This window comes from Suncus etruscus, chromosome 7 (assembly GCF_024139225.1).
Source record: "Suncus etruscus isolate mSunEtr1 chromosome 7, mSunEtr1.pri.cur, whole genome shotgun sequence".
NCBI classification, from domain to species: Eukaryota; Metazoa; Chordata; class Mammalia; order Eulipotyphla; family Soricidae; genus Suncus; species Suncus etruscus.
Genome location: NC_064854.1, coordinates 60,379,510 through 60,391,573, shown reverse-complemented (window position 1 = coordinate 60,391,573; position 12,064 = coordinate 60,379,510). Strand labels below are relative to the sequence as shown.

Below are 12,064 nucleotides of genomic sequence, written 5' to 3'. Positions count from 1 at the left end.
ACGTGCGGCTCGCGGAGGGGGTGCGGGGTTTGTGGGGGTGTTAAAAACAAATCACCAAAAATAATTTTTTAAAAAGAAAGCACGTCGTCGCCGCGGTAACAGCGCGTGTCCAGCTGATCTTCCCGCGCGGGCTGTGTCGTTGTCTTGGCAGCGGGTGAGTGAGTACCTGGGTGTTGGTGTCCAGGGAGTAATCAGGAGTTGGGGGACTCGGGATCATCGGTGAGTCCAGGAGGCGGGGAATGGGGGTGCCCGGAGAGTGGGGAGTCCAAGGGGCCCAGACGAGGTGGTGGCACCCTCTTCCCCAACCCCCCACACTTATCTGCCCGGGTGACCGCCCGAACTAGCAATGGAAACTAGAAACGCTTCGTTGATTCGCGGAACCGTTTTCAGCATAAAAATGAAAAAATGTGTAGGGTCCCTGGCTTCACCTCTCGAGAGGTGTGTGTGTGTGTGTGTGTGTGTGTGTGTGTGTGTGTGTGTGTGTGTGTGTGTGTGTGTGTATGTGTATGTGTGTGTGTGTTGTGTGTTGCACTGCGTGAGGCTGGCCCGTATGCACGAAGCCAGAGCTAACAGGGCCAGAGGAAGTGGGGTTTCCTTTTTGCTCATGACACACCCACTTTTTTCATAAGTATTTATATCCAGAGTGAAAAATACGCGTCAGTAGTCTCATATTTTGTTTGGTTTCTTTGTTATTGTTGCTGTTGTTGCTTTGGTCATACCTGATGATGCTTGGCTCTGTGCTCAGAAATCACCCCTGGCAAACTTGGGGGACCATATGGAATACCAGAATTGAACCTGTGTTGGCCGTGTGCAAGGCAAATGCCCTCCCACTGTAGTGCTATGGCTCCAATAGTCTTATGCTTTAAAGATAAAACTATTATCATCATCATCATTATTATTTTGTTTTTGAACCACCCCTGGCAGTACTCAGGGCTCTTGGCTCTGTGCTCAAGGGTCACTCCTGGAAGGGCTCCAGGGACCGTTTGGGATGCTAGAGATCAAGCCCAGGTTGGTGTAAGGCAAGGGTCCTTATAGTTGTCATACAGCTCCAGCCCCTTAATGTATTAAAGAAACAAAACGCACAAATATGAGTAACTTGTTATAATTTAATTTCTTTATTTTAGGTATTTGGGGGGCTATTCTAATGGAGTCTGAAGGACCCACAGAGTCCTCAGAGGCATCTGAAAAATCATTGTTTTGCTCCCACCAAGAAGACGAAGAAGGGGAAGCACAAGGGGATGTGGTGGCTGGCAGAGCAGAAGAGAATAGCAGAAGGGCTGGTCCTCTCTTGAGGCCAGCTCTTACTGGGGATATGCAAGACCTCCAGGCCATCTTTGAGGACCCTGAGAATCCTCACTATCAACATGCCATGCAGTTACTGTTGGAAGAAGACATTGTTGGGAGAAACTTGTTGTACGCAGCTTGCATGGCCGGGCAAAGTGACGTGATCCGAGCTCTGGCCAAGTACGGAGTGAATCTGAATGCGAGGACCACCAGAGGTATCTTGTTCTCTGCTCTCCTCAGTGCTCAGATCGTCATAAACAGATGATGCTTCAAAACGGCTCTAGAAAAAGAAAGTTCAGGCACTATAATTTAAGACCTTTCGGATCAGATGAGCTTTCTTTTGCACATGTTTGTGTATGCACCAGTCCAGGAGTGTGTGTGAGTGTGTTTTCACAGGACAATATGGTAGAAAATGTCCTACTATTATTTTATGAGCTACACTCCTATAGCAAAACTAATGTAGATTCGAAATGCCCCCATTCCCTGTACCATGAGGGAGAATCACCTCCTAGCAATAGTTACTGGCAAAGTTCCTGAGACCAAAGCTGGGGGTGTGCCCCTAAGGCAGTGCTTCTCAATTATTTTCTGTCATGCCCCCCCTAGGAAGAAGAAAATATTTCTGTGCCCCCCCTAATTGTAAATAGTATCTTTATTAAAAAACTTTAACCTGCAAAACAAAAAAATATAAAATAATTTAAACTGATTTTTTAATCAGAGATGATGTCTGAATTAATGGCTACAATGAGCATGTTTTGCAACACATAGTTTTTCGAAGCAGGGTTTGAAGCAGGACACAGCAACTCTCAGCTCCAGAGACATAGAAACATAAACACAGGGCTTAGCTTGTTATGACAGTGTTTGCGGAGGTCAGACACACACCCCCCCTTTACAGAGCCTCATGCCCCCCCGGGGTGCGCCCCACTATTTGAGAAGCACTGTCCTAAGGGGACTATACTAGTGACACCAGTTTCCTCGGAGGAAACTTGCATCTCCAGAGGGTCTGTGTTGACATCCTCTCTCCATTTTCTCAGTTCTGCTCCTTAAGCCAGTTTCTTAACTTGGCTGGACTTCAGTTTCATGGTACAAAGAAAGGGGATGAAAGTAATTCTGTCTTCATGGGTTCCTTCCTTCCTTCCTTCCTTCCTTCCTTCCTTCCTTCCTTCCTTCCTTCCTTCCTTCCTTCCTCCTTCCTTCCTTCCTTCCTTCCTTCCTTCCTTCCTTCCTTCCTCCCTCCCTCCCTTCCTTCCTTCCTTCCTTCCTTCCTTCCTTCCTTCCTTCCTTCCTTCCTTCCTTCCTTCCTTCCTCCCTCCCTCCCTTCCTTCCTTCCTTCCTTCCTTCCTCCCTCCCTCCCTTCCTTCCTTCCTCCCTCCCTCCCTCCCTCTCTTCCTTCCTTCCTTCCTTCCTCCCTCCCTTCCTTCCTCCCTCCCTCCCTCCCTTCCGTCCTTCCGTCCTTCCTCCCTCCCTCCCTCCCTTCCTTCCTTCCTTCCTTCCTCCCTCCCTCCCTCCCTTCCTTCCTTCCTTCCTCCCTTCCTTCCTTCCTTCCTCCCTTCCTTCCTTCCTTCCTTCCTTCCTCCCTCCCTCCCTCCCTCCTTCCTTCCTTCCTCCTTTCTTCTCTTTCTTTCTTTTTCTCTTTCTTTCTTTTTCTCTTTCTTTTTCTCTCTCTCTTTTCTCTCTCTCTCTTTCTTTCTTTCTTTCTTTCTTTCTTTCTTTCTTTCTTTCTTTCTTTCCTTCTTTCTTTGTTTCTTTGTTTCTTTGTTTCTTTCTTTCTCTCTCTTTCTCTCTTTCTTTCTTCTTTCTTTCTCTCTCTTTCTTTCTTTCTATCTTTCTTTCTTTCATTTCTTTCTTTCTTTCTCTTCTTTCTCTTTTTCTTTCTTTCTTTCTTTCTTTTTCTCTTCTTTCTTTCTTTCTTTCTTTCTTTCTTTCTTTCTTTCTTTCTTTCTTTCTTTCTTTCTTTCTTTCTTTCTTTCTTTCTCCTCTCTCTCTCTTTCTCCTCTCTCTCTCTCTCTCTCTCTCTCTCTCTCTCTCTCTCTCTCTCTCTCTCTTTCCTTTCTAATAAGCCCCTGCTGGAAATCCCTGAGCACAGACAGCATCATGACCCTGAGTTAAGTGCTCATTACTGGGTGCTCTTTCATGGGAAAAAAATCCCAAGAGCAGCCATTCTGCTCACTTTACCCCCATTGAACTGTGTGTGTTCACCTGGCCAGGTTACACGCTCCTGCACTGTGCTGCAGCCTGGGGCCGCCTGGAGACTCTGAAAGCCCTGGTGGAGCTGGATGCTGACATCGAAGCTCAAAATTACTGGCAAGAAACTCCCCGTGATGTAGCAGATCGGTACTCACAGACCGAGTGCATGGAATTCTTGGACTGGGCAGGTAAGGCGACTCACAAGATACTGGAGAGCAGATCGATGTGAGGGATCTTCCTTCTGAGACCTTTTGGCTGTGTCTGTGTACTATTGCTGCCCTTGTACTCTGGAAGCATCTACTATAGTATCCTGAACGTCTATACTGATTTCAGCCCTAGTCGTGGTGTCTACCTCTCGGATTTTTGGCAACAAAGAGAACTGAGAGTAGTTGCTTCAGTGTTATACTGTCAACAGGTCCTGGATGGAGGCTGCTGAGGAAAAGTGCCCCCTCAAGTGGGGTTTATGAGCAATGCTGAACCCCAATGCTGCTGCTGGCCTGAAGTGCCAGACTGTGTTTTTTTTTATGTTAATATACTTTATTTGCATAAAGTAGTCACTGAAAGGTTAGAGAGAGAGAGAGGACAAAAATCATACTTAGGAAGAATCATTTAGTGGCAAAAAGGAGTTTTCTTGTTAGTAATATATAGGAAGAGGCTGTGAGAATAGAAAAAAATGAACAAAGAAATTGAGGGAAGGGAGCTTATTTGAGATGAAAGGAAAAAGAAGTCCTTTGTAGACTACTTTCTATACATATGAAATGCTTCCAGGAACAATTTTCCTAGGGAATACTTTCAAATTTATGATTAGATCTATAGATAAAAAGAAAACAAATAGCATGGAATTTGAGCTGTCTATGAAATGATTGTAGGTGAAATTCACATTTAAAATTCAGGGAGGTGTGTGTGTGTGTGTGTGTGTTGTATGGTCTTGCACATGTTGGGGTGAGTGGTGCTCATACCTGCAGCAGACACTCAGGCATGCAACAATTCCCTTTTAGAACAACCCTTTATTTTTTTTTTTTTTTTTTTTTTTTTTGGTTTTTGGGCCACACCCAGTAACGCTCATGGGTTACTCCTGGCTATGTGCTCAGAAGTTGCTCCTGGCTTGGGGGGACCATATGGGACACCGGGGGATCGAACCGCGGTCCGTCCAAGGTTAGCGCAGGCAAGGCAGGCACCTTACCTTTAGCGCCACCGCCCGGCCCCAGAACAACCCTTTCTTAAAGCATGACTCACAGGACTGGAAACTCACATCAGGTGCAAAGGGCTTCAGCAAAGCTTTGCATAAAGGAGCCTAGGCTAGATCCCCAGCTTTGCGGGAATACCTCCAGGAATGACCTTGACCCAGAATCTGCCTGCACCTCCAAGTATGACCATAAGACCCAAACAAAGCCAGCCCAGGATGCACAAAAGTATGCCCAGAAACAAACTTTTTTGACCTTACTGAAAACAAAACCAAAACAGTCAAAACTGAATTTGTCATATGGAGTAAAATTTCATTGATTTCCTTCTTTGACATTTCATATGCTTAGCTCCTAACAATGGTGAATAATATCAAATGTTTTCTTATGATGGAGATGATAAAAGAAAATGTCTAGTATTTTTTTTTGTTTGTTTTGTTTTTGGTTTTTGGGTCACACCTGGCAGAGCTCAGGAGTTATTCCTGGCTCTATGCTCAGAAATCGCGCCTGGCAGGCTCGGGAGACCATATGGGGTGCCGGATTCGAACCACTGTTCTTTTGTATCCAAGCAAATGCCCTACCTCAATGCTATCTCTCCAGCCCCAACATCTAGTATTTTTGTTTCTAATTAGTGATGCAGACAAGTATTAGAGCTTCTAAGTAATGTAGCTGTGGAAGGTCAGAATACATGTACTTCACTTAAAGATTTATATTTGTGAACCAGAGCAATAAGTTCAGTGAGGAGGGCAATTGCCTTGCATGCAGTTGACCTCAGTTTGATCTCTGGCATTCCATATGGTATTAAGCTTGCCCTGGCCAAGGGGTCTGGGCCTCTAGCCCCCAGACGGCAGGCTCTGCTCTGGTAGTTTTCCTGCAAATCCCCCCTTCCCCCCACTTCCAGGCTTTACCTTTTATACTAGGGTGGTTGTCCATTACAGGGGTTTGTGTCCCAGTACAATTGTTATTACGGGGGAACATCGTCACTCCTTAAAGATACATTGACAGTAATCCCCTTAAATTAACATTCATCAGTGAGCACTGCTGTGTGGTGTGTGTAACCAGCCCTTCAGATTCTATCCTGGGAGAGCCAGGGTTAAGATGTTCGAAGCACTGCTAGCTGGGTGTGCCCCTCCACCCCTCCAGTCAAGGCAGAGGAATAAAAGGCTCTTTCCTCTTCCCCCACCATAAATGAGATCATTTGAAAAAAAATAAATGTTGATTCTTAAATTTATTACCATACTGTTATAGAAAAATTATAGTTAAGATGAATTTATTTCTCCCAACTCCCATGTTGAGATGAGAAACTAAATCTCCTAATTTTATTTGGCCCTAAAATTGGCTCAGAAAAATAAAATAAAAATCACAAATGTTGATGAATAAATCATGGATTTATTGATCCACTATCCAGGATTCTACACTATGATTAGTGATCTAACAGATATCAACAAACCAGATCTCTGAACGCCAAGTCATGTAGGAATGCTCCAGTACTTTAGGGGGTGTGGATGCCTTTTGAGTCCAGTGGAAATGGCCTTCCTACCCAAAAGTCTTTAAGAAAGTTTTTGTTAAAGTGTGGCAGGAATCTTGCCAGGAAGCCTTCCTAGCCTTACATAAGCTCTGTCAAGACATTCCTTGCATAGTCCTCATACTGGTTGGCGCTGCATTTGCACATGGAAACTCCAGGCTCCTCGGGCTCCTTGGGCTCCTTTTCCCTTTTGTCCTTTATTTTCTTCACTCGAACCTTGTGGTATTTGCCTTTCTTGTCTGGACGGTCCTTGAAGACGTGGTTCAGGTACTTGGTCATCAGGGAAGTCGTAGCCACCAGTTTGCAGAGGATCTGGTCAACATCGTTGATGGTCTGGTTCTCCGGGTCTTTGTTTGAGGAGGCCAAGACGTCTCGTGTTTCCAGCTGCAAGGAGAACAGAGCAGCAATATTGATCATTTCTTACTATCATTGCCCATTTCTGCTATATGGGCCATGCTCACATCACATTGTATCCCAGACAGAGCAGACATAAGAGATAGTTCCCTATTTATACTTGGGGCATGGAGTAAGCACAGCCATCTAGGTTCATATAACAATCATAGGATGAAACAATGAACAGTGACATGTTTCTGAGCATTCTTGTCAGCTAGTTATGCATGCCTGTGAATGCAGGACCCACACACTGCAGAAGAAAGAGGAATATGAACAGAACATTTACAAATGCCCAATGGAAGCTAGAGTGATGCACAGCAGAGATGCATCTGCCTTGCATGCATCTTACCTGAGTTTGATCCCCAGCATCCTATATGGTCCCTTGGCTGCCTCCACCCTAAGCACAGAGCCAAGGAGTAACTCCTAAGCACTGCTGGGTATGACCCCCAAACAAAAACCCAAACACCTAAGAAATACCCTTTTATACAATCCTCCTATAATACTACTTATTCATAAGAGTACTTTAAAAGGCTATATTTAATAGTAAATATGAGTATGTCAGAAAGAGTATATAGTAATCCTGTACTTTATCATTATGTACCACACATAAGCATCAGATATAAGATGACTTACTGATGCCAAAGAAAGATTACTTAGAAGAAATCCAAGTGCAAAAGAAATACTTCTCTGTGCCAACCCCTTGATAAGATTATAGTCCTCAGTATCCTCATCAGAAACAGCAGATAACTTTTTTTTTTGGTTTTTGGGCCACACCCGGCGGTGCTCAGGGGTTACTCCTGGCTGTCTGCTCAGAAATAGCTCCTGGCAGGCACGGGGGACCATATGGGACACCGGGATTCGAACCAACCACCTTTGGTCCTGGATGGGCTGCTTGCAAGGCAAACGCCACTGTGCTATCTCTCCGGGCCCAGCAGATAACTTTTTATGGTTTAGGGAAAGCTGCTGTGCTAGGCAGTGTCAAGAGACAATGCAATAAAATCATAGTTGCTGTTTTATAAACCAGGTACCTATTGTGAGGGTCACTGATGTTTTGTGAATGAGGGTTTAAGATTGACTCCACCTGTGGGACAAAGTGGCAAAGGGGGTGGTTGACTGAAGACCCTTGAACATTGCCCAGATAGTAGAAGTACATGGCTGGTTCATTCAGAAAGCACCTGGCAGTTTCTATGTGGGTCTAGGAGAGGACCTAGCTCTTGTTTCAAGAGCTTCAATTTTATGGCCAAGGAAGCTGCAGAAGGACCAGTAACTTACCTCTGGCCTGGACAAAATTTCTTTATTTTAAAATGACACACATTGTATTTGACATACATGACTCACACACTGGATCACTGCTTTCTTGGTGTGTTTCTAATAAACTTTGAGGGAGCAGAGGAGGGTACTTTGAGGGCCATCTAATTGGGCCAATGCTTGCTGAGAGCCTAGTATGTGCAGAATGCTGCTTGCCAGGAAAAGGGCAGACAAACAAGGGGACATACTAGACTTGACTGCTCACATCATGGAGTCACCTGTTTTTTGTGTTTCTTCCATTTCGTCCACAGGTAATGCACTGACAGGACAGTTAGGATTAGGACCAGAGCTTCCAGAGATATATAAATGAGATACATACAACTGTAAAGGGTATCTAAGTTGCCCAAATTGCAGCATAGTTTGTCCAGAGGGTAGGGGAGACAGTGAGATGATGAAAGGTGAACTTTCAGATAAGGCATTTCTTCTGGAAAAATCTCCCACCCAACCTTGGTCCAGGTGGTTCTGTCACAAATGCAGAAGCTCTCCATGAAGAAGCAGATGAGCAGAGGGAAAAGGAGAGTGAGTCCACGAAGGGGTGGCATCTTTTTTTCCAATTGGAAAAAAATGTCTATGATCAAAAATTCTCAGACAGAGTAGAATTGTCCCAAGTGTTAGATGCTCTCTATTAGAATGTTTAAGGGCCCCTTTATCATTAAGGGAATGTGCCTGTTGCCTGACAGCCATTGTCACATCACTAGCTACTATGACTCCCTGGCTTCAGTGAGGTTATAAATGGCTGTCTCCAGCATTTGGTGGCTTCCAGACACTGCTTTTCTCTGCAGAATGGTTTGTGCTGCTTTGGCTTCTGCAAGGTGTACCTCTCAAAATATGTTGCTACCTCATCTGTTTGAACTGTGATCATGGAAAGTACATGGACTTTCCCATTCAGCCTCTGGAAAGTTGGAGGTGATTACCTGCACACAAACCAGTATCTGCTTATTTATCCACTTAGGGATACCCTTCCCTTCCGACAGTTAGCCAGATGTTGGATGTCTCCCTCAGTCCCCTGCCCCAGCTGACCTCTGTCCCTACCATGATGCTGTAGGACTCTCCAGCTGCAGGGTGGGGTAGGGAATTTGGCACAGTGTGTGTGTGTGGTAATAGCTGAGATAGGATTGCAGGGCTGTCCTGCCTCAGGAGCTTACAGTCTGGAGTTGGAAGCAAAAGGCAAGAGAATCAAAGTGACATGTGATGAGAATGGGTGAGATCAAGACACTAACTGGGAGCAGGAGCTTCACAAGTGTGCATGGAGTGGTGCTGAGGACAGTGTGGGAGGTGGCCATGCACAGAGGCAGTGGCTGATCTTCCCTGTGTTCTGTCTCTTTGAGGTCTGGCTTCACAGTTTTGTTCTGAGGAGGAGGATTTGAGCCACACCTGGTGGAGCTCAGGGTTCATTCCTGAATTTGAGTTTAGGGATCACACCTGGCAGGTCTTGGGGGGACAGTATGTGGTGTCAGGCAGGGATCAAACCTAGGTCAGCACTGAGCAAGGCAAGTGCCCTTCACATTATTGCTATCTCTTTGGCCCTGCATGTCATGTTTTTAGTTTATTTCTTCTTCAGAGCTCTTAGCCCCAGCAAGCACCTCAACTGCTGTACTAGATGAATATTATTAAATTTCAGGGAAAACAGCTGCTATCTTGGAAGCAGTTCTCTTCCTTCCCATCTGTGTAACACTCTGGGTCTATGATAACAGCATGTTACAAACTGCTGGCTCTTCTTACATGAAGATCCCTTTTCCCTCTCTGCTCTTTCAGATGCCAGACTGACTCTGAAGAAGTACATCACCAAGGTCTTCACTGGGGTGACCGACACAGAGAAGGGGCAGCCAAAGCTCTTCAAGGAGGACAAGGTGCTGTAGAGGGTCATTGCTCTCCTAAGCACTGCCAGGAGGAATTCCTGAGTGTAGATCGGGTGTAGCCAAAACAAAACAAAACAAAATAAAAAAGGTTCCAATATAGGTTGAAGAGAGAGTACAAGTGTTTGCCCTGCAAGTGGCCACCCTGGGTTCAATCCCTGACATCCTATGGTCCCCCCAAGTTCCACTAGGAGTGGCTCCTGAATGCAGTCTGGAGTAAGTCGTTAGCACTGCCAGGGTTCCTTGTGTCCAGGCCCCAGAGAGAATACAGACTCAGTTTGTGGGGGGTCCTGAGAACTACTGGGTCAGGATGAAGTCACTTACATGCCTAGCGTGCAGTTCTCCCCACCCACCCCAGGATTGTGCATGTCTCCTGAGCACCAGTAGGGGTCACTCATGAGCACAGTGCCAGGAGTATTCCCTGAGCACTATTGGATGCGCCTCAATCAATAACAAACAGGAAATGGCCACACTGGACATGCAGAGGACGTACTCTCCCATCCCACTGCAGCCTTTTGGGAAGTGGCAGTGCGGTGGGAGCATCCACACACACTGCGTCTGTCCACAGAACACAATCCTGGGTGCAATGTCGGCTGAAAAAGCGAGTGGCTGGAGACACACCAGCAGGCATCTGTCAAGGAGATTTATGAGCAGAAGCAGCAACTGGAAGACATTGTGACGCCCATCTATGCGAAAATGACCCAAGCTCGTAAGTGGGGGAAAAAGTGATTTGCAGGCTGGAGTTCAGCAGGTGTGTGGCTGGCCTTGAGTCTGACTTGATTTCAATCCCCAGTATCCCACAGGGTCCCCCAAGCCCCACCAGGAGCGATCCCTGAGGTATGCCTCAGAAACAAACAAACAAAAATAGAAAGAAAAAGTGGTTTGGGGCCGGAGCAATAGCACACGAGTAGGTTACATGCAGTTAAATCAGGTTTGATCCCTGGCATCCCATATGGTCCCCTGTGCCCGCCAGGAGTAATTCCTGAGCATAGAGTCAAGAAGTAACCCCTAAACACAGCCAGGTGTGGGCCAAAAATCAAAAAAAAAAAAAAAAAGAAAAAGAAAAAGAAAAAGAAAATGTGGTTTCAATGCCAGACAAGATAAAGACCAGGTTGAACAAGACTGGTTATTTCTGGTATTCTGACTTAAACCAACTTTTATTGGGGGCACCGTTTGGGGCCCTCCTAACCACTGTGTGCTCAGGGCTTCCCTCGAGGCAACCCTTCCCATCAGAGAACCTCTGGAGTAAATGCTCGTGTTGTGATGCAGGAAGAGGCCAGGGACTTTGCTCACACTCTTTTTCCAGCATCATGAATATCGAACAATCTCCTGATGACACTGGACTGAATTCACTGTGTGACCTTAAAGCAGGATGTTTTTGGGTTAACATGCCTTCACTGAGTCATAGTGATGATGTAGGTGAACCTACTATTTTATTCCTTGCCAGTTGCTTTTAAAAAAACTGGCTCTTGTTTTTAATAATAAAATTCATTTAATATATTTACATTCAGGCCAAGTGAGAAGTGCCAAGTCCGTATATTAAGACACGGTGAATTAAGACCTCGCCTTGAGCCAAGTACCTTGGGCCCACTGATGTCCTGTGATGTGAAGAAGCTAGCTGTGGCTTTTTATTAAAGGACTCAACCTTGAGATGGGAGTACCCTGCTTCTGTTCCCCAGTCCCACCTGGTTCTCCGCTGTTGCTTTGCCCAACCCCAGCTTATAGGCTCTTCCTGAGGGGGCTTGCTCACAAAGTTTGGACAAGAATCAACTTCTGGGTAACTGAGGCAGGAGATTCCCACTCCATGAATAAATTCTATCATTCTGGAAACTGTGTTCCAGAGGGGGGGAAAAAAAAAACAAAACCAAGCAAACAGACAGGTGTCCATCTTTCCAAAGGAAAACTGGCTAGAGGGGGGAGATACCTGGCTAACAGTGATGAATTTGTCTTCCCAAGTTAGAATTTAAAAGAAAAGGGGGAGTCTGAATTTGGGAGATCATGAGACTTAATTTAGCACCAGTTGCCAGGCACAGCCCTGGAGGCCCCTAATGCTACCAGGGTGGTCTTGATGGTTCTGGCATTACAGGGATTGAAATAGCTCCCTGTTCTCAGGCCCTTCCCCTTAAATTATAGCCCCCAATTTCTAACCAGGTGTGTGTTCCCGCAGACTCCCTGGGCATGACTTGGGAAACCCCTACCCCCTGGAAATGTTTTTACCTGTGAGGAGGAGGATAGTCCCCATGTGAACCTATTTTTTCTCTATTAACTCCCTCCCATCTTTTTTAGAACCTGGTTGCCTCTGCAACCTGGTTGTCATGGCATCTGACTCTCGA

At 45.7% G+C, this 12,064-nt stretch overlaps 2 protein-coding genes across 2 annotated transcripts; one reads left to right on the top strand and one right to left on the bottom strand.

Annotated features, from left to right (window-relative positions):
- The first annotated feature begins 1,138 nt into the window (after nt 1–1,138).
- ANKRD45 (ankyrin repeat domain 45) lies at nt 1,139–11,285 on the top strand. Its single transcript, XM_049776587.1, is given in 6 exon segments — nt 1,139–1,499; nt 3,489–3,656; nt 9,631–9,725; nt 10,300–10,326; nt 10,329–10,440; nt 11,243–11,285. Coding segments are annotated over 6 exon segments (789 nt in total). The 5' UTR covers nt 1,139–1,144; the 3' UTR covers nt 11,275–11,285.
- Nucleotides 6,256–8,417, bottom strand: TEX50 (testis expressed 50). Its single transcript, XM_049776718.1, has 2 exons — nt 8,094–8,417; nt 6,256–6,558 (listed from the first exon to the last, which is right to left on the bottom strand). Exons 1-2 carry the CDS (start codon nt 8,415–8,417, stop codon nt 6,256–6,258), a joined length of 627 nt encoding a protein of 208 aa, XP_049632675.1.
- Nucleotides 11,286–12,064: the final 779 nt, after the last annotated feature.

Coding starts and splice junctions, on each gene's coding strand:
- TEX50 (XM_049776718.1), bottom strand. CDS start 8,417: ATGCCACCCCTTCGTGGACTCACTCTCCTTTTCCCTCTGCTCATCTGC. Junction 6,559..8,093: donor GGAAGAAACACAAAAAACAG/GTGACTCCATGA, acceptor TTCTCCTTGCAG/CTGGAAACACGAGACGTCTT.